The sequence below is a fragment of the Sorex araneus genome, chromosome 2, assembly GCF_027595985.1.
Source record: "Sorex araneus isolate mSorAra2 chromosome 2, mSorAra2.pri, whole genome shotgun sequence".
NCBI classification, from domain to species: Eukaryota; Metazoa; Chordata; class Mammalia; order Eulipotyphla; family Soricidae; genus Sorex; species Sorex araneus.
Genome location: NC_073303.1, coordinates 24,202,460 through 24,225,211, shown reverse-complemented (window position 1 = coordinate 24,225,211; position 22,752 = coordinate 24,202,460). Strand labels below are relative to the sequence as shown.

At 38.9% G+C, this 22,752-nt stretch overlaps 1 protein-coding gene across 1 annotated transcript in view; it reads right to left on the bottom strand.

Moving 5' to 3' along the window:
• Window positions 1–22,752, bottom strand: part of ADTRP (androgen dependent TFPI regulating protein) — a 76,474-nt gene that overhangs the window by 41,588 nt on the left and 12,134 nt on the right. The window contains exons 2-3 of the mRNA XM_004619965.2: window positions 21,832–21,966; window positions 18,699–18,800 (exon numbers count right to left, since the gene is read on the bottom strand). Coding sequence (XP_004620022.2) covers window positions 18,699–18,800; window positions 21,832–21,966 — 237 coding nt within the window. The remainder of the gene's footprint in view (window positions 1–18,698; window positions 18,801–21,831; window positions 21,967–22,752) is intronic.

Here is a 22,752-nt window from a genome sequence, read left to right as displayed (position 1 = left end):
AGACACTAAGAGGGAATAAATATTTGTATTTAACACATTAGATAAAGAGTGACTATCCAAGATCTATAAAGCAGATACAAAGCTCAGCAAATGTAGCACTGCACTGTAGCACTGTCATCCCATTGTTCATCGATTTGCTCGAGTGGGCACCAGTAAGGTCTCCATTGTGAGACTTGTTACTGTTTTTTGGCATTATCAAATACACCATGGGTAGCTTGCTCAACAACAAAAAATCCAATAACCCAGTGAAAATAGGTAAAGGTAAAGAAGAAACACTTTCTTAAAGAAAACATATGGATGACTGATAGGAATATAGAAAAGTGCTTATTATAACTTATGAGTAGGGAAATTAAAATCAAAGCAATGAATCTTACAAGCACAAGAATGGTATATATCAAAAAGTCTGAAAACATTGTTGGTACAGTTGTGGTTAGAAAGGAACTCTCATTCGCTATAGGTGGGAGTGTCATCTGTGTCAGCCTCCATGGAAAGCAACATGGAGACATCTCAAGAAAAAAAGAATAGAACTCCTATATTGTAGGATAACATGGGGTTTGTCCTTTTAGCCTTGCCGCAGGGAACTTAGTTTACCCTAGAGCAATGGCCTTTCTGTATGGACACAGGAAGACAGTTAATATTATGCTTTGTAACTTGGGAGCTGATTGACTCCAATAATATTTACTCCCGGGCATCTGCTTTCTTAGCACCCCAAAAGCAGTGGCCCGACGAGGGACGGAATAGACCCAGGGCAAGCTGTGAGCTACCCTGGCATCGAAATGGGCCAGGCCAAAGCACCACAATACTCAACTATAAGTTGAGGGCATGATCATGGACAATGCTGTCATGATCCAAAGGTAATGACGAGAATAGGATCCTGCTGGGGTTAGGAAGATTAACCTGGCCTGAGGACTGTGGCCTGGAATGTATAGTGAGATGTCCTCAGGAAGAACCAAACTTTATATCTCTTACTGTGCTCATATAGAATTACATTGCTAGAAATATTAGAAGTAGATTTACCATAACTATTTAAGCAGATTACTAGCTCACACCCTGACACACCCTTGTTTGGAATCACACCCTTGAGTGGATCTCCTTAGATGAGATTTCTTTAGATGAGATTTTGTTAATCTCCTCAAGAAATGGTTTTACCCTTCTTTGTTGATTTGTTGATGTTAAATCCACCTTTGTGCTACTGCCCTATGTAATTTGCTATATAAACTGAGACTGTGGATCAGAGAAGGAGACAGAAGAATAAGACAAGAGAGACAGAAGAAGGAGATAGAAGATGATCCAGAGAGAGAGAGAAGCAGAGAGAGAGAACAAAATAAACTGATTGAGAAACCAGTTTGGCCTTCTTCCTTCCGTCGTCTGCCCTTGACCAACAGCCACACACAGCGGTTCCAGAGAACTGAACGTGGGCGGTGAGACAGAGCCGCCCGGAGAGCCCGTGAGTGCACACGCCCGTTGGTGTGCTTTAGTTTTTTACACTATATGACCCAGCAATACCACTTCTTGACATCTATCTCCCCAAAACTCAAAAATATTAATTTGAAAGGATCTATGCTCACCTATGTTCATTGCAGTACTTAGTACAATAGCCAAGATATGGAAACAACCCACATGGTCATGTACAGATAAATGGATTGTGGTTATACACACAATAGAATACTATGTAGCTCTAAGAAAGGACAAAGTCATACAATTTTTCCCAACATGGATGGAACTAGAGAGTATTGTACTGAATAAAGTCAAATGGGAAGTAATAAATACAGATTAATCTCTCTCATATGTGGGATTTAAAGATATACAGTAAGGAAGCAAAAATTGGCCAAAGGCAACATAATGAGAGAGGATCCATAGAACTGAGGTTTTTATTGTGTATAGGGATGCTAAACAGGGACTTTTGGGGGTCTTAGATGAGGGATATGGGCATTTTGGTGCAGATGCAGGAGTATGCAGAAAACCATCATTAACAGTACCATAAATCACAGTTACTAAAAAATAAAGTAAAACTTTAGAAACTGTATTTTCCTCTCAAATGTATTCTTGCCTTCCCATGGGTGACAACATTGCCGTCCCCAATTTATGACAATGTAGAATAACTCAATTATGAGATCCTAACATCATTTAAGTCGCTTTCCATACTTGTGGGCCTGAATGTATCCTACATTAGCTCTCATGGCCATGATTTTCTCTTTACCTTATGATAGCCTCTGGCCATGGGTCCATTTCTCATCAAATTGTTTCCTACTTATTTTTTTATTTTCTACTGGTTACCATGACATTAATTTCTATTATATTAGTGTCTGTTTTAAACATTATAGCATGGTTTATTTAACTTAACTTGGTATATAACTTGGCTTATTTAACTAATTATCTTTTGTCTTTGATGTCAATTAAACCCTTATTCTCTATTTCCATCCAGTATTTTAGTTCTTTTGAAAAATCACTATTAGAATCAGAATAGGTAGTACAGTGGGTAAGACAAGTTGTCTTGCATGCAGCTGACTCAGGTTCCATTCCTGGCACTCCATATGGTCCCCTTACCCACAAGGAGTGATCCCTGAGTGCAGAGCCAGAAGCCCTGAGCATTACCTGATGTGTTCCACAAGAAGGAAGGAAGGAAGGAAGGAAGGAAGGAAGGAAGGAAGGAAGGAAGGAAGGAAGGAAGGAAGGAAGGAAGGAAGGAAGGGAGGGAGGGAGGGAGGGAGGGAGGGAGGGAGGGAGGGAGGAAGGAAGGAAGGGAGGGAGGGAGGGAGGGAGGGAGGGAGGGAGGGAGGAAGGAAGGAAGGAAGGAAGGAAGGAAGGAAGGAAGGAAGGAAGGAAGGAAGGAAGGAAGGAAGGAAGGAAGGAAAGAAGGGAGGGAAGAAGGGAGGAAGAAGGGAGGGAGGAAGAGATAGTACTATCAATTTGATAAAATATTTATCATTTTGGACTTTTCCCCACCCCCCAACATTTACTTTCCTTGGGGTCTGGAAACAGCTTTTGTATCTGACATGTTTTTGCTTTGTCATTTTACATGATACTTCCAATGAATAAATTTGCTGACAGTTTTTTCCTTTAATGCCTTGAAGGTCTTATTTTACCCTTTCCTGGATTCTTTGTTGCAATTGAGAAATCAGCTATGAATCAGTAGCTATTTCTTTTCAGGAACTTACCCTATTAATCAGCAATCTGCGTACTTCTAGGAACATCTTTGTGTGTCAATTGTCCATGAGGTCTTAACAAGTGGTTAGATGTCTGCTTTCTATTCTATGTGGTATTTTTTACGAAGTTCTCAAATCCAACAATTAATTTTTTAAATTAATTCTGGGAAAATCACAAATTACCTCAACAAATATAACTCTTTGTTGGATCTTCTTATCTTTTAGTTTAACTTTTGGAGACTTCCATTACTTTCTTGTTATTCAATTAAACGTTTAAAATAAGTTATGGTGCACTCCATTGTGGGATTGCCCACATTCTAGCTCCAGGGTATGTGATTTGTCTTTACCTTATGAGCCCCTCCCTTCTCTCTCATTTCCCAAATAAAATCATGTTATTTAATAGAAATTAAATAACAAAATAGATACTTAAGTATTTAATTGAGTATAAACAGCTGTCTTATTGTTTTAGACTATTCCTCCACTGCAAAGCTACAGAGCTAAAAACAGCAGTCACTCAGCCTGTTTCCTTGGAATGGCTAGCTTCCTACCCATGTTAAAGGTTGTGGCCATAACTGGAAGAAACTGAGAATTTTTGGATCATTCAGAATTCCATTAATTAAAAAAAAGTCTATGGAGGGATTCTAAGAAAGATGACTATAGGGGTGTAGTTCTAAGAAATCATTCTCATTGGAAAGAAAGTCAGAGAAACTTCTCTTTGAACGGGCTTATTCAAGGGAACTGACCAAAAAGATGTGGTGAATCTCAGAAGTCTTTGAGACTTGTCATCACGGACTCAGCTGCCTGTTGTATGAATCGTGTAATTCATAGGTGCTTGTCTTATGATAAACTACTGCGAACCTCATGTCTGCAATCTCTTCATACATCTGTTCTCCACTGCCACTGGATAATAATAACAACTTTTCTTACACACCTCATAGAAATACTCTCATTAGCTGGACCTCACCTGAAATCAGATGGAGGGTAAGAGGGTTTCTAGGGCTTATCCTCTGCAACACAGAAGAGAATGGGGAAAGGGAGAAAGGGTTTCCACTTATCAACAATTTTAATTAGGACATAAAGGCCACTTATTAGACTTTATGGTTTGCATAAATGATTTTATTTCTTACTCATCACATTACTGATTATTAAGATCAGTTAATATACTATTTTAGAAAGCCTGATATTCAGAAAGATCTATTACTAAAATCACACAGCTTGATAATGGCAGAAATGAAGTTAAAAGCAAAACTCTAGGTTTCTGGTTCTTAAGTGAATTCTTTTCAATGAAGTGGAAATTAAGCTTGTAGAAAACATCTGAGATCAGTCATTTTGAAAACTTAGACACAGAGATAACAGACTTTGTCTCCATTTGCTATGACCTGATTTTAAGGGATCAAATTCCAGTGTCTTTCTTCTTGATAATTTGGCTCTTTCAATTTTTTTTTTTTAGTGCAAGCAAACATATAATAGGAGTGAAAATACACTTAGGAAGATGGATTATTCAGAAGGTGGTCCATTTTCTCAATTCTGTACTAGGGGGTTTCATGAATAAACTGCACCATATTATAAAAGCTACCACCCTCAAAAAAAAGATTGTCGAATCCAGACCCAGCAAAACCTCTTTCGGTGTGAGCAACTCCTCGCAGAATGTCTCCAGCCTGAGAACTAAGCCTCGGCCCCGTGCCCGCCCGGGAGGGGAAAGGTATTTCTCTCTCTCACCTCTTTCTCTCCGGGGATGAAGGGCGCGGTGGCCGCCATATTAAGACGACCACAGATTGGGTTTTCAAGCCTGCAATTATCTAATATCTGGAAGAAATCTCCCTGGACTTCTTGTTAAAGTACAGAAATTCAAAACCGCGCGGCCGCGCGACCTTATTTGTCTTCACAGTAGGTCTGAATCTAGTGGGGTACTCCTGACAACAATAGTGAGGTTTGTGTTGAAATATTGAATGTAACCAAAGTAAACAATGTAAAATGAAACTTATCAGTTACAAGGTAGGGGGTGGGGGGGCGGGATGGGAGGTGTACTGTGTGGGTTTTTTTTTTTTTTTTGGTGGTGGTGGTATATGGGCACTGGTGAAGGGATGGTTGTTTCAGCATTGTATAACTGAGACCTAAGCCCGAAAGCATTGTAATCTTCCACACGGTGATTTAATAAAATAAAATTAAATTTAAAAAAAATTGTCATTTACGTTAAGCATGCAATTCAATTTATTCCACTTATCAAATAACACTGGGCTGGAGCAATAGCACAGTAGGTAGGGTGTTTGCCTTGCACGCAGCCGACCCGGGTTCGATTTCTCAGTCCCTCTCGGAGAGCCCGGGAAGCTACCGAGAGTATCCTGCCCGCATGGCAGAGACTGGCAAGCTCCCCGTGGCATATTTGATATGCTAAAAACAGTAACAACAAGTCTCACAATGGAGACGTTACTGGTGCCCACTTGAGCAAATCGATGAACAACTGGATGACAGTGCTACCAAATATCATTCAAAAACAGTGTTTTGGGGCCGGAGCGATAGCACAGCGGGTTAGGCGTTTGCCTTGCATGCGGCCGACCCAGGTTCGATCCCCGGCATCCCATATGGTCCCCCAAGCACCGCCAGGAGTAATTCCTGAGTGTAAAGCCAGGAGTAACCCCTGAGCTGGGTTGTGACCCAAAAAGCAAAACAACAACAACAACAAAAAAAAAAACAGTGTTTTAAATTTTTTTTTGCAAGGAATAGAAATCTGTTATCATCATGCTACTGACTCCAATATTATTAGGTTAGTAAAGTATTTTAAAATATGTCAGTAAAAAGTATGCATATTAATTAAAATGTTCCCACATAGAAGCCTTAAACTTAATTCCCTGGGTTGATTGGAGACAAAAGGCTTTTATTAAACACTACTTGATTGTTAAGTATTTAAATACCTCTGCCAATCTTTACTACAAAAGAATATTTACTGTTTAGTAGAAAATGATGAAAACAAAGAGGACGACCTACCATCATACATTGTCTGTGAGACTCACATGTATTAACAGCAGCAAATACAGAATTTGATTGCATTTGGGTTTGGGGACACACGCTGTGGTGCTCAGGCCTACTCATGACTCTACACTCAGGGATCACTCCTGGCATGGCTTGGGGGATCATCTGGGATGCTGGGGATCAAACCCAGATTGGCATGGGCAAGCAAGAGTCTATTCATTGTATACTCTCTCCAGCCCCAAATACAGAATTTTAAAGCAAGGGTCTCACCCTTTTGTTCTTGATCAGCATGCCAGATATCTAAAATCAGGTTTTAATTCTGCATTTAAGCAATCATAATTAGATCATTATTGAGTGACTCGGCGCTCACTAACATGCCATTAGTCTTTTGCATTAACAGATGTGCTCTCTAATAGCATCTGGAACACATTTAGTTTTCAGTCCACTTTTAAAGTATTACAAGTATACACTTAATCTCAGCGTATAACCACTGAGTATAAAAACAGGACTCCCAATTTGAGAAAACTTTTCAGTCGCTCCGCCACACACACACAGGTTCAGGTGACCACCCCATGTTTAACACACATGAACTCCCTAGAGAATCAAGCTTTTTTTTTTTTTTCTTGTCTTATGTCCTCACTTTTTTTTTTAGCTTTTCTATAGTGTGAAACTTTAGAAGAAATGGATGAATCCAGTGAATCCAAAAAGATGATAGAAAGACAATGAATCTGATAAGTAAGAAGAGTTGATGAGATTTAATGTTTGGGGAAAACAGTATTTAACAGAAATAATTTATTCCTTGGATTGAAAGAGGGAAAATGGGGCAGGATAGAATTCAGAAACTCACTATCCCACTGTGAGATTGGAGTTCAAAAGGTGAGTATAGAAAACAGGGGCTGGTGTAGCCACCATCATGAAGACTAGATATGAAAGTGTGCTTATTTCAGCATTATTTGCAATTGTGAGACAGAAAAAAGACCTAAATTATCTGTTAGTGAATAACTGGAGAAAGATCAGGCAGTTTATAAAGCAGACTACTCAATAAACAATTAAGAGTAAACTTTTGCCACTTGTGAATACATGGATAAACCTTGAGAGAATTATGTTAAATGAAGTAAATCAGATAAATACGTACCATATGATTTCACTTATATGTGGAAGGATTGAACAAAAGACAACAAAATAAAATCCAAGTACAGAGAACAGAATAGTGGTTGCCAGAGTGAAGGAGTTTGGGGATTAGGTAAAGGGGGTCTCAGGAGGTACAAACTTCCAGTTAAAAAAATTAACAAGCCATGGATATGTAATAATGTATAGTATGGTGACTGCAATAAAAATTTTTGGTTCTTAGTTAAAATTTGAAAGAGCATAAAAGTTCATTTTGCATGATGATGACTTTATTGTTCTCTTGCAATGCATACAAATATTCAGTAATTATGTTGAATAGCTGAAACCTATTTAATGTTGTACATCAGTAATGCTTCAATTTTTTTTAAGCTAAAGAAATATTATACTGGCTAGTAATCCAAGGACCTAAGGATGACAGGGAGAGAGAGAATTTGGACAAACTTGAATTTCAAATCAATCACAAATACTGTTGTGTAGGTGAAGAGAAGGTGAAGGGGTCAAGGAAAGATATGGAAGGGCTGGTTGGAAGCCTCTCAACAACTCATATCCAAGGCAAGGATGGGATGCCACAATTGTCACAGTGCCTGCCTATTGAATTATGAAGTTGAATTAAGAATTAAGACAGGGGGGGTGGGGAGACGGGACTGGGGAGGGTGGGAGGGATGCTGGGTTTACTGGTGGTAGAGAATGGGCACTGGTGAAGGGATGGGTTCTTGAACTTTGTATGGGGAAAACATGAGCACAAAAATGTATAAATCTGTAACTGTACCCTCACAGTGATTCACTAATTAAAAATAAATAAATTATAAAAAAAAGAATTAAGACAGAGCTTTACTTTCCCTACACTGGTTGTCTAATCAGGATGGGCTATCCATTTGAATGTAGCAGAGCAAACTTAACACCCACCAGGTCGTTCTTGGGGATTCTCACTTCTGTTTTGAGCCCATGAAACTTCTACTTATTTCCTACCCACTTAGAATTTCTTTCTTCCAGAGGCCTTTCAAATTTTTGGTTATGAGTTTCTGTATCCTAGTTATTCTCCAGCATAAAATCATTCTTTCCAATGTTAGTATTGTACATGGTTGCCATGGAAGTGAGGATTAATTGCATCCCACAGGAGTGAAGACTTACAAGCAAACCCTCAAGGGTACCAACTGATTTAAATTATTCAAATTCCAGGCAATCTCTTAGAGGACACATGTATTTTTTGGTTATTAATTACATTTGAACCTGATTTTTAGACTTAAGATATAATTTCAGAGGGTAATTTTATTTTAAACATAGCTTGTTGATAAATAATCACTGGGTAATAGAATAGTAAAAACAAGTTACTCTTTAATAAACACTGAAAGTTTTCTGAATTGGGATTTTTCTAAAAAGGAAAAATATTTTTCTCATATCATTAGAAATTTCCAAGTCTCAAGAGATGAAAAAAGGCAGACACTGTGGATTGGTTGGTTCTAGTTATCTAAAACCTTAACTAGACTGGTAATCCTTTAGCAGTTCATTATCAGCATCTCCTATTTGCAGTAAGACTTCCTGAGGGACAGGAAGGTCTCATTGTTCTTACTCAGCTAGCTCTGCTTCCTAATCCCACCTTGGCTTCTGATTTCACTGCTGAGCTTTAAGCACTCATTTTACTTTCCAGTATTTCTCAGGTGAATGCCATTGCAGAACCTAACCTGTTTTCAATTAAGAAGTGGATGGACTGGCCTTCATATTTGGTCTATAGTCTACTTCAAGTTCGCATCTTCCAACCCGCAAACACGAAAGTTCATAAGTTGCTAACTGTAAATCACAGTGATTCTCTAATAAATTTTTTTTTAAAAGTGGATGGAATGAAAGAACAGCTTTCTAGAAAGTATTCTAAAACAAGAGGAAAACCCAAAAATAACACTATAGAAAATTTAATAGTAGCACTGATGCACTGTAGTCCCGTTGTTCATCGATTTGCTCCAGCGGGCACCAGTAATGTCTCCATTGTGAGACTTGTTGTTACTGTTTTTGGCATATCGAATATGCCACAGGTAGCTTGCCAGACTCTGCCGTGCGGGCGGGATACTCTCGGTAGCTTGCCAGGTTCTCTGAGAGGGACGGAGGAATTGAACCCAGGTCGGCCTCGTGCAAGGCAAACACCCTACCCTCTGTGCTATCGCTCCTCCAGAAAATATAATTACTGAAAAAATACTCAAACACCAGGGCATGGTGACTGATAATTTTTATCATTTTTTGCTCAGAAGCTTTAGAACAATGCTTTGAAAATCATTTTCCTGTGGTATGCCATTGAGGTATCTACTCATTGACTTTACCAGTATACTTCCATCTACCCTCTGAAATGCGGCATGTTCCTTTCCATTATGGTATTGGAGTCATTGTCAGTAGCTTATTTTGCCTTTGTGATGTGAACCTGCCTAAAGTATTTTATCCTCACCTATGTGAGTGGCCTAGGGTATCTTAGAATTGAATGGTACAACAGATTATAGTAAAAAGGAAAAGACCAGGATCCAAAGACTGTAGATCAGACTATAGGTGGAGAAAACAATGTAATATACTTTTCTCTAAGCCTTCAGAAGTAGCTTGTCAGTACCTTAATTTTCTTTCATGAGGCCCATTTTTTAAAACTTTATGACCTCTAGCACTCAAAAATAATATAATTCTGTTGTTTTAATTTTATTGTTTGTCTACCTTTTTTAAAAAAACAGGAATAACACTGAACAAATACCTACATCATAGTGAAGACTACCACCCCATTTTATAAAACAGTTCTTGTACAAATCACCATAGTTCACGATTGCTGAATAGAAAATTTTAACTCAGTCATCTTACTTCACCTTTTAGCAGATTTTAACAGAAAGTACTTCCTCTTTTAAAAACATGTTTAACTCCATAACATATAAATATAAATATATATGTTATGGAGTTAAAACATTCTTCAATCATGCATTTATTATTGGAACGAATTAAAATGTGAATATTATTGAATCAAAAAAAAAAAAATAAAAAAAATAAAAACATGTTTATATTTGACTTCTAAGATACCAAAATACATTAGGTTTCCTCCTAATTCACGACTTAATTGCTGTGTCTTTCTACATTTTTTCCAAACACCGAGCATTGGACTGTTGTAAGCCCAGTTCTCGGATAACTTCTGTAACCATATTCATTTCCTTGACAATCTTTTCTATTGGTAAAAATAATCATTATGATAAAGACAACCAAATTTATGCCACCAGACATAAATTTCCCCAGGCTCATGTTATCCAATTGCCTGCTCTGCAAGACTGAACATCTCTTTTATTGCCACAACACAGTAAATTGCATTGACTGTATTGAACATCTATGCTGAGATAAATATATAGTAACCACTGTCACACTGTCACATCCCCAGTGCAAGTCTCTATCATGTCTAATTGCACTGTCAACATCTTCTAATTGTCCTTTATTTCTCCCTTCCTCAACACATTTCCTCTATGCATGTCCTTAGTTTTTTGAATGTGATATTCTTGCAATTCAAGTAAGATATATAAGTGAAAGGTAAATGATATAGGTAAGTGCTGAGGAAGAGATGCATATCCCATAATAAAATGTAATTTAACATATACTATGCATGTTATAACTACACTCTAAAAGAAAATCAAGGTACTTATAAATCATATTTTATCATCTGAAAGTGCTTAAAACTATATATGCAGAAAGCTAAATAAGCTTTTTCTTAGCCTTCATATTGTTTTGTTTTTTGTGCCCCACCTGGTGGTGTTTAGGGCTCAGCCCTTTAGTACTGGCTCCATGCTCAGGAATCATTCCTGGCAGGTCAGGGGACCATACGGGGATGGCAGAAAGTGAACCAAGGTTGGTCGCATGCAAAGCAAGCACCCTATCCACTGTACTATTACCCAGTCTTTACATTGTTAATACAGCTAAATATTAGAAGTACTCATTCAGATATCATCTCACACCACAGAGACTGGCCCACATCCAAAAGAAGAAAAGCAAAAGCTGTTGGCAAGGATGTGGGGAGAAAGGAACACTCCTTCACTGCTGGTGGAAATGCCGACCAGTTCAGCCCTTTTGGAAAACAGTATAGACGCTTCTCAAAAAATTAGAAATTGAGCTCCCATTTAACCCAGCAATACCACTTCTGGGAATATGCCCGGAGAGCCAAAAAAAAAAAATACAATAGAAATGACATCTGCACTTGTATGTTCATTGCTGCACTGTTTACAATAGCCAAAATCTGGAAAAAACCCAAGTGCCCAAGAACAGATGACTGGTTAAAGAAACTCTAGTACGTCTACACAATGAAATACTATGTAGCTGTTAGAAAAGGTGAATTCATGAAATTTGCATATAACTGAATCAACATGGAAAGTATCATGTTAAGTGAAATGAGTCAGAAAGAGAGGGACAGACATAGATTGCACTGATCTGTGGAATATAAAGTAACAGAATAAACTAACATCCAAGGATAATAGAGATAAGGACCATTAGGTTTGCCCTACGGCTTGGAAGCCGGCCTCACATGCTGGAGGAAAAGGCAACTCACACAGAGACGTGAACACCAAGTAAAGGGTGCTGGGAGGACCCGCTCGGGTTAGGAGCTGCCAAAAATAGACTATAGACCAAGCATGATGGCCACTCAGTACTGCTATTGCAAACCGCAATACCCAGAAGGGGAGAGAGAACAAAAGGAAATGCCCTGCCACAGGGGCGGGGTGAAGAGGGGGAGGGGTGGGAAGGTGGGAGGGATACTGAGATCATTGGTGGTGGAGAATGAGCACTGATGGAGGGATGGGTAGCCGATCATTGTATGACTGAAACATAAACACGATAAACATGAACGTTTGTAAGTATGTAACAGTAACTCAACAGTGATTCACTAACAAAAAATTAATAAATAAAATAAAACAAATGAAAGTACTCATTCAGGAAAGCAGGTAAAGGCTTCTTGAAAAAAAGTACCTTTTCCAATCATACTCTGAAGAAAAATCGTAAATCCGTCTAAGTCATGTGAGGCCTAGTCTAAACACTGACTACATTTGTAGCAGTCTCCTCTTCATTCACTTGGAATCAGGTCAGCTGTCCCTCCTCTTGTTTACTATCATTATCAGTATGTCCTCTCAGAGTCTTGAACTTGTTCTTTATGAGGAGAGGCAGTTATGACCACCCTGATTGCCCAATGCTGCAGTAAGTCATTTCTAAGCCCCCTCAACACACAGAGGTACACACACACACACACACACACACACACACACACACACACACACACACTACTCTGTTCTTTTTCTTTTCCTTTTGGGTCACATCCAGTGATGCACGGGGCTTACTCTGGCTCTGCACTCAGGAATTACTCCTGCCGGTGCTCGGGGGACCATATGAGATGCTGGGAATCGAACCTGAGTCAGCTGAGTGCAAGGTAAACACCCTGCCTGCTGTGCTATCGCTCCAGCACCACTCTGTTCTTACCTGCTTTATTTTTAGTTTGATACTTTAACCACCTGGCATTCATCAATACCCAATCATCAATATTTTGCAAGTTAATTATCTTTTCTATTCAAATATGTATGTCCCGCAAAGTCTTTTTTTGCAACAATCTTGTTTAATTTTGTGGTCCTCAGTCTCTAGAAAAGTGCTACCATGCTAACATGCTAACACTCTGTAAGTGTTCATGAACACATAATTAGGCCAATAAAATATCTTGCCTATAAACTGTCACTGTCATCCCATTGCTCATCGATTTGCTCGAGCGGGCACCAGTAACATCTCCATTTTGAGAGTTGTTCCTTTTTTTCTTTTTTTTGCATATCAAATACACCACAGGTAGCTTGCCAGGCTCTGCTGTGTGGGCGAGATACTCTCGGTAGCTTTCCAGGCTTTCTGAGAGGGATGGAGAAATCGAACCCGGGTCAGCTATGTGCAAGGCAAATGCCCTACCTGTTGTGTTATCGCTTACAAATTATTCTATGTAACTATGATATACATATAAAGCAATACATATTTGATATTGATGTATATTATTGATAATTATATTTCTTAGGTGGGAGCCCATATATCATATTTTTCTTTCACCTCAGAGGTAAAAACATCCCTCAGCACATAATAACTGACTTGAAAAATGAACAATTTCTATTTGTCTTTTTTATTTGAACTCAGGATTAGAAATTATCCGGGAGCCTTCTTTTCAAAAAAGTAAGTTCAGTGACGTCAGTGTATCTTATGTTAAAGCCCATAGATGGAATTTCGAGGTTCATAATCCTAAAATGTTACATAAAGCTTGAGGCTCAGAACCAATTCAATAGTACAGGAATTAGAGCATATGTTTTGCATGTGCCCAATCTCCTGCACATTCAGTCCCCTGCACTGTGTGTCCAGCAGGACACTGACCCTGCAGGGCCTTGCGGAGCACCTTGTGTTGAGCCACCTGCCCAACTGAGCTAGAATCAGCAGGTGTGGATATCTGGGGACTGCTTGGGAGGTTTGTCCCCATACCAATTTTTTATGGCTGTTTTCCATGGAGGAGCTATAGCATAGGCTGGAGCTACATGGCCGACTCAGGTTTGGTTCCTCCATCCTTCTCGGAGAGTCCGGCAAGCTACCAAGAGTATCTCACCTGCACGGGAGAGCCTGGCAAGTACCCGAGGTATATTTGATATTTGAGACAGTAGCAACAAGTCTCACAATGAAGACGTTACTGGTGCCCGCTCGAGCAAATCAATGAGCAACGAGATGATGGTGATACAGTGATACAGTTTTCCATGGGAAAGGGCTCAGATGTCCTCAGATCTACAGAGGGGTCATGTCCCTGAGGCTGATGTGGCCATAGTATGATGGGTAAGCATTTGCCTTGCATGCTGCTGACAGATTGGCTCCCCAGCACCTCATATGGGTCCCTGAATACAGACAGAAGTGATCCCTGAGCACAGAGCCAGGAGTATACCCCTAGCATGTCAGTTCTGCCTCACTCTCAACAAAGAACCTCTACCCCAAGCAAACAGACAAAAACAATTTCCCCATGGTTGAAAACCACGACAGGGAAATCCATTAGGAGATAACTAGAGGTCCTGTGGCTACAATAGAGGTCACAAGGTTTTGGATTTCTGTATTTTAGTATTTTAGTAACTAAGTCCAAAGAAATTTCTGCCAGAAGTTTGAGCATTGTGTAACTGAGACTTAAGCCTGAAAGCTTTGTAACTTTCCACATGGTGATTCAATAAAAAAAATTTTTAAAAATAAATAAAATAAAATAAAATAAAATAAAATAATAAAATCTCATAAAAAGAGAGAGATAACTAGATTGTGTAGGATTCTCTGCCTTGGGAAAGGCTGGGTGAGGACTCAGCAAAAGAGGAGAGAAGAGTTTGTCATACCTGATGACATACCAGAGCCCTCTTTAGTACTCATCAATTTCTGCTTAGAAGCCTAACAATTTCATACCAACCACATTTGAATGAGGGAGTGAGTAGGGACCAGGTGGGTATGGGTTTAGTGATGAAAGATATCTTACATGTCATGACTAAGGAAGGACCAAGTAGGTTTAGAATCTCTCTCCCCAGCAAATTACATAGAAGTTTCCAGACATTGCAGTCATGACCATGTGTTGATCACAGGCCAGGGTACCATCCGTCCATGTAATTACATATGTAATCACATATCAATTCATTACAACACCTATTTAAATATCTTGCATTAGTACTAACTGGTATCTTACTGTTTTGACCCTGCAAGGGTATGTTATACTCAACCAGATTAGATATGGTAGAAGGCAACATAAAGATCAAATATACCTTCGTCAACATAAATGTAAATCAAGGCGTTACACACATACCAAGTACTTAATATTATTTTAATGAATAAATGACATCACCTCAAACAAACTGTATTTGGCATGCACTTCAATTTAAAAACTCAAGTAAGTTCTATCTAGTAGCACTAAATTGTTTTGAAGATTTTATTGCCATCCAGGAATCCTTTGAGATTCTAAATCTCTGTGATCATGGATTGAAAATTCTACATATTGATTATCTTCATTTATGCAGTTCTTGATTTTGTGGTTATTTTTAAATGTAGGAAGCATCTAAAACTGGTCTGTAGTATATTCCACCTATCTTTTGGGAAAACCTGAACAATTTAGGTTTATTTCCAGAAAATTAAGTTTCTCAACTCCCCTTCAGGTGGGAAGCTGATAGTTTCCTTAGTTACTGAGTCTTCTTATTGCTATTTAAACCTGTCTCCTCTGGTGCTATCTTTAGTAATCATGAGGTCGGACTTGAGTTAATGTTTTCCTGGCAAAACCTGGAGGAATACTTCACCGTTCTTATTCTTCTTTCATGAAAACTAGAGACCTGATTAGCAATAAAACAGCCAGTTTGATCTACTTTAAATAAGTTCATCCTGGCAAAAATGAAAGTACTTAGGGTATGTACAAATAGTATCTATCTACATGTTGTGTAAATTTCTCACTGATGTGACTATTTGGTTTGAAAAATGTTAGAGATAATAGTGAGGTTTGAATAATTCTACTGCAATGGCAGGTCTCCTTGGAGCTAGAAGAGTAAAAAGGAAAATTCTAAAGACTTGATGAATTGTGGATTTTTTAGAACCACACTCTGTAAAAATGAGAATGATGTTTATTAATTTGACAAACACTTCTCATAAAATCCAGGGCAGCATCACAAATGACAACAGGGAAAATCTCCTGCAGCTAATGCTAGAGCAAACAATGTAAGGGCTGTTGTTAAATGAGAATCGTTCAGAAAAGTGTGACACTCATGGAAATAATGGAAAAAATGGAAATAATTCTTATATTGTGAAAGAGGAAAAGGAGCAGTGAAGAGAGAAAGTCCCTTTAGAGCAGGGCTAGTCAGCCCCCACATGAAGGCAGCTGGGACCAAATGATCATCACTCTAGTTGCCTTTGTAATGCTTTGTTGACGTTTTCCTTTGACTTTGGAAGGACAATGTCGAAAGTAGAACATACAAACTGATTTGGTAAAATTCATTTCCATATTCTTTCACACTGTTATTTAAGAAGTTAGTATAGAGAGAGGGGAGAGGAGAGAGAGAGAGAGAGAGAGAGAGAGAGAGAGAGAGAGAGAGAGAGAGAGAGAGAGAGAGAGAGAGAGAGAGAATCTCGAGGCTCTAGACCAGGAAGATTTAATGGTTAGGAAGAAATTACTCAGAAATTACTGAGATTTAATCTGGAAGAGGAAGAGATGCAGTCAAGAGGATAAGTTGGAGCAGACACCAAAGGAAGATGGAAGATGGAAGATAATTTTATTAGGGACTCTCAATATTGGTTTTGCTGATGCTAACATTTTTTCCCCTAGAAACAATCCTTTGGGGAGTTTCTACAGTAAATCTAGCTGAAATCTATCAAATTTGTGTCTGAAGCAAAGCAGACTGCTTTCTTCTTTTGTTCCTTAGTTACTATTGTCCTACATCTTTTGACCCCTAGTCCATCTCTCTAAGGGATGTATGATACTGATTAGTCAAGGGACAAAGAACCGAGTCCACAGAAATTGGGGAATTTGTGAGAGTATAAAAATCTCTTAGGTTGCAGTTGTGAAGTCTCTGCCTTGCTAAATAAGCTCACAGATACAATATATATTATCAAACACTGTGCTTCCAAAATTATTAAAAATCCATATGACTGTTTAGGAAGGTCACAAATGTTGGAGAGCACCATCATAACTATTTGAAAGAAGTCCAACATTACATTCACGTGGAAAACAGAACCCCAAATTTATAGAAAATTGTTTGGTAGTAGAAAAACTACTAGATGAACCGGTTCCAGTGCTGGGGACAGACAGTCATTTGACATTTAAATTTGACCCCAAATAAAAGACAAACTCAAAACACTGCCTTTTAATTATAGTAACATCTCGTTCAGTCAGTGGCACCACATCACTACTTTTCTTAGGCTCATTTTAGGTTTATTAGTCTACAGATGGGAATTTTGTATTTTTTTAAAAGTGAGACCTCTCACTTTTCTGAGTTAATCAAGCAAAAGTGATTATATATATGATTAGAGGCTGCCCTAAAAGCCTCCGTCCCTCTCAGAGAGCCCGGCAAGCTATCGAGAGTATCCCGCCCGCACAGCAGAGCCTGACAAGCTACCCATGGCATATTCGATATGCCAAAAATAGTAACAATAACAAGCCTCATTCCCCTGACCCTGAGAGAGCCCCCAATACAGCGGCATTGGGAAAGATGAGTAAGGAGAGGCTGACAAAATCTCAGGGCCCAACTAGGCTGCCAAAACAAAGAAGGACTAAAATGACTGTCTGTACACACATACGCTGGCATCAGAAGCATCCATTGATGCCTGGCCGCCCACCTATGAGATGGTGGGACTTCTTTGTCAAGACCCTGAACTAACGGTTTGATGCTTTTTCATGTTCCTGGAGTGAGCAGATGCCATTAGGCTACACTAGCATGCAACAGGGACGAATGGAGATGTTATTTGAACCCACTCGAGCAAATTGATGAGCAACGGGACATTGAGTGATACAAGTAATATCTCATGGTGATTCAATAAAAATAAATAAGTAAATAAATAAATAAAATACCATTTGTTTCCAATGGTATTTTATGAACTGACTAATCTGGAAGTAAAGACTGAAAAGTTTCACCGTTACTTTGAAAATCACTTCTGCAGGCAGTTCCAGTGATTCACATTGCACATTTCTTCTTCTAACACACAGACAACCTGGCTTCCACTCTGCTTGTCCAGGTCACTGATATTCATAAGCCGGTGGTCTGAACATTTCAGAATAGGTTTTGCTTTCTCTTCTACCCCTCAAAAATAAATTCATGAATAACGAAACAAATGAGGCTATAGTTTTAAAAATGTATACCATTTGTGGCTAACAGTTCTGATCCAATGTTAGCTAAGAAGCTGTTGTGCTGAGAGAGACTCTTTGGATGTTGGGGTGAACTTCTGTTTGTCTGGAGCCTCAATGGTGTTCGGGGTTACTCCCAGCTTGGTGCTTGAAAAATCAAGTAGTGCCAGGAATCAAACTTGGTCCTCCTGAATGCAGACTTTTCAACCATCTCCCTGGTCTTGGGGTGAATTTTTTAAAGTTTGCTTGATTCCATTTCTGTAAAGCACAGTGATACCTGCATACCTACACATTCAATGCTTTCTTAACTACAGCTATTAAGAAGTTGCCTGCCCTGATGCTTGTGGGTTTCTTCTCAATGACCTCACAAGAATCTTGTCTGGACATTCTGTGCTCTCAGTGACAACAAATACAGTAACCGTTTTTGTTCTTGTAGCATTCTCAATTCACTCTTTAAATAAATAGTGGAAGGAGAGAGGGGGAGGCATCAATGGAAATTGGGAGATTGAGAAGTCTGAAAGATGTGCACTCATACAGGCCACACACAGGGGTGCCTACACACACAGATGTACAAAGACTAATTGACTTCTATATTACTAAATTTTCTGCGTACTCACCATTGAATGATTCAACCATACTGGAAATACGTTATCTAAGTCCTTTGGGTAAATAAGTTCTCTATCGTACAGAAAAATGATCCAGAATGTCAAAAACACAAACTGAAAAAAGACACAAAGATAGCATCAGCGAGGTTTGTTTTCTTCAGAGCTTTCTAAGACAAGAAAACAGCAAAATAAAAATAGGCATCAGTCTTGAAGATAACTTGTATATATATTATAGAGGTGTAAAATGAACAACACTTTTGTGGACTTGCTATATTAAGTGAGTTAGGGAACAGTTATTTTTCATTTTGGAAGACAGAGAGATACAGATAAACAAGATTTGCAGACCATTACACCATTTCATCTTAGTCAATTTTAGCTATGTCTCTCTTTCCTGAGCATGGAGTCACTCTGTTGCCTTGCCTACTCTCTAAAGAGGTAGGAAATCAGAAAGGCTGTGAGAACAGTCACAGCTCCCAGGAGAATTCACATTCTTGCTAATTGGGAGTTGGATAATTCTTGAGAGCTTTTAGTTGATTCCATTCTATTTATTCTACCTTGACTATATGTCTGTATGTGTCTTCTCTGCTACAAAGTAATATAGAGGTAGAAAAAAATTAACTATTCATCCGCTCCTCTCATATTCTTTAAACAATCACTTTATAAGCCTTATAAAAATGAATAACTACACAAATCTATTGTTTCTAAGAGGGTTTGTTTTTTGTAGAGTCTTTAAGATTTTCTAGTATTTCATGTCATCTGAAAATAGTGAAGAGCTTGACTTCTTCATTTCCAATCTGTATGCCTTTGATATCTTTTTCTTCCCTAATTGCTATGGCAAATACCTCCAGTACTATGTTGTGTTGAACAAAAATGCAGAGAGTGGACAATGTTGTTTATGCCTGGTGTTAGAGGGAAGGCTTTTAGTTTTTCCCCTATTGAGAATAGAGCTTGCTGTGGGTTTGTGGTAGATGGCTTTGACTATACTGAGGAAAGTTTTCAACTCCCATTTTTTTGAGAGTTTTTAATCTTGAATGGGTGCTAGATCTTGTCAACTGCTTTTCTGCATCTATTGATATAATAATATGGTTTGAATCTTTCCTTTATTGATATAGGGTATTATGTTGATTGACTTGTGAATGTTAAACCATCCTTGCATCCCTGGAATGAATCTTACTTGGTCATGATGTATGATCTCTTTAATGAGCTGTTGGATTATTCTATTTGTTAGTATTTTATTATCTTTACATTTGTGTTTATCAGGGATATCAGCCTGCAATTCTTGTTCCTTGTGGTACCTGTCTGCTTTTGGTATCAGGGTGATATTTGCCTTATGGGAACTATTTGGGAGTGTTCATATTTCTTCAATTTCCTGGAAAAGCCTGAAGAGGATTGGCAATAGTGAATCCATCTTAGCCTAGGCTTTTGTTTTGGGAGAGCTATTTGATTATCATTTCAATTTCTATGGTAGTGATAGGTTTTTCAGGTATTCCAGATCTTCTTGGTTCAGCCTTGGGAAGTTATAGGAATACAGAAATTTATCTATTTATTCTAGGTTCTCCTGTTTTGTGGCATCTAGATTCTCGGTGTAATCTCGGATGATCTTTTGAATTCCTGTGGTTTCTGTTGTGGTGTCTCCCCTTTCATTTCTGATTTGGTTTGTGTGCCCACGAACAGATGACTGTATAAACGATGGTATATCTACACAATAGAATACTATACAACCACCAGAAAAAATGAAGTCACGAAATTTGCTTATATATGTATGGACATGAACATGAAGAGTATCATGATGAGTGAAATGAGCCAGGAGAGAGACAGACTTAGAATTATTGTACTCATTTGTAAGATATAAAAAGATAGAAAGAAAAACCAGTATGAAACTAATATCTACAAACAGTAGAAAGAAGGGCTGGAGTGATAGCATAGCGGGTAGGGTGTTTGCCTTGCATGCAGCCGACCCGGGTTTGACTCCTCCACCCCTTTGGGACAGCTTGGCAAGTTACTGAGAGTATCTCACCCATACGGCAGAGCCTGGCAAGCTCCCCATGCCATATTTGATATGCAAAAAGCCATAACAAGTCTCACAACAGAGACATTACTGGTGCCCATTCAAGCAAATTGATAAACAACTGGATGACAGTGATACAGTGATACAGTAGAAGGAAGGGCCAGGAGGACTGGTCCACTGTTAGAAGACGGTAGAAGGGGGCAATTAGGATAGAGAAGAGACCACTGTGACAATGATGGTTAGATATGAGCACTCTGGACAAGAATTGAGTGGTGAGAGTAGGTAAAACAATATTCATGATGACCTGTCAGTACCTGTATTGCAAATAATAATGTCCAGATGGAGAGAGAGAAAGAGAAAAAGAGGGAGGGAGGAAGGGAGAGAGAGAGAGAGAGAGAAAGAGAGAGATGGGATGGGGAGAAAAGTGCCTTCCATAGAGGCAGGCTGGGTGGGGATGGGGAATTGGGGATGGGGGTGGTGGCAGTAGGAAAACTGGGAACCTTGGTGGTAGGAAATGTACACTGGTGAAGGGGCAGATATTGGAACATTGTACGACTGAAACCCAATCATGAACAGCTATGTAACCGTGTACCTCACAGTGATTCAGTTTAAAAAAAATAAATTCTATGTTATATAAAATGCAGTAAAATCAGTAGAAAAGCTTGACTTTTAGAATATTTATGGGGGTAAAGGAATAAGTGTCCTGCAAAGCAAAACTGGAAACACCAGAACTTGTTGTTTTATGTTATTTGAGTTTGGGGAATTTTATTTTGCAAATAAGTTTGAAGTCTCAATATTCTAGGAAGCAGAACAATGACAGGTGGAAAGAGGTAGTTATTTTTAATTCTAGGCACTGCCAGGCAGCCTGTTGTGCTCTTGCTCAGTTTGTTCCCAGTTTAACTAATGAATGAAAACATGAGCAATGTCATATTAATGTGGACAGCTCAGTAAACAAGCTTACTGCCCTTGTGCATATTCCTTGCTTCTTCCCAATATGGTGTGGTCATTAGACAGTACACTTATATAAATAGAATTGCTCTGGTTAACATTAATGGTCTAACAAACACCTTAGACGCAGACAAAGTATTCAACCCTAGGTACAAGTCTCTTACATGACATATACATCTTTGTACTTACTGTGGATATTGGGAAAACCAGTGTGGCGAAAAGCTGATTTCTTAAAGCAGTTACGAACGTTATGTCTTTTTTCCCTTTTACTCCTTTCAGCACATCTTCCAGGAAGGCGATCCCATAGAAAATGGCCTGCAAGTACTGAATTCATTACAACAAATGAGGACATTTTCATTTCGTTTAATTAATACATTCTTCACTGACGTAAATCTCTATGCCTCTGGGAGCAATGTTGATTTGAAAAGGAGGGGGCTACGGGCGGTTTTGGTAGGGAGCCAATTCAAGAGCTGGTCTTCCGGTCCGCTGGGTTCTGACCTTGCTCACTAAAACTGATTGAGTAAAGTCATTTAGAGGATAATAATGTGTACAGTGTTTAGTGTAATGGACATGAGTTAAAATGGAAGCAAAATAAAGTCAGCTTTAAAGGAGAATATAATGAGATTGATACCTTGGTGGCACAGAGGTAGAAATACCCCCCACCCCTGTCAAAATAGCACAAGGGCTAGTCAAGTGCTAGTCATAAGGATGAATATGTTTAGGTCTCTTCCCAGGAATAAAAAGTAATAAAAATAGCTAGTGCTACAATCCATCAGAGAAGCCAAAATCTGGGTTGAATTTCATGAAACAACTCTGAGTTCTCTTAGGAAGAGGCACAAAATGGTACCATGATTATCAGAGGAAGAAGACAAAACTCCCTCCTCTTTTTAAAAGGAAGTTCTAATTGGCCAGAGAAGTCATCACTGTCATCTTCGTTGCTCATCAATTTGCTCGAGTGGGCACCAGTAACGTCTCCATTGCGTGACTTGTTGTTACTGTTTTGGGCATATCAAATACACCATGGGGTGCTTGCCAGGCTCTGCCGTGTGGGCAGGATACTCTCAGTAGCTTGCTGGGCTCTCTGAGAAGGGCGGAGGAATCAAATCTGGG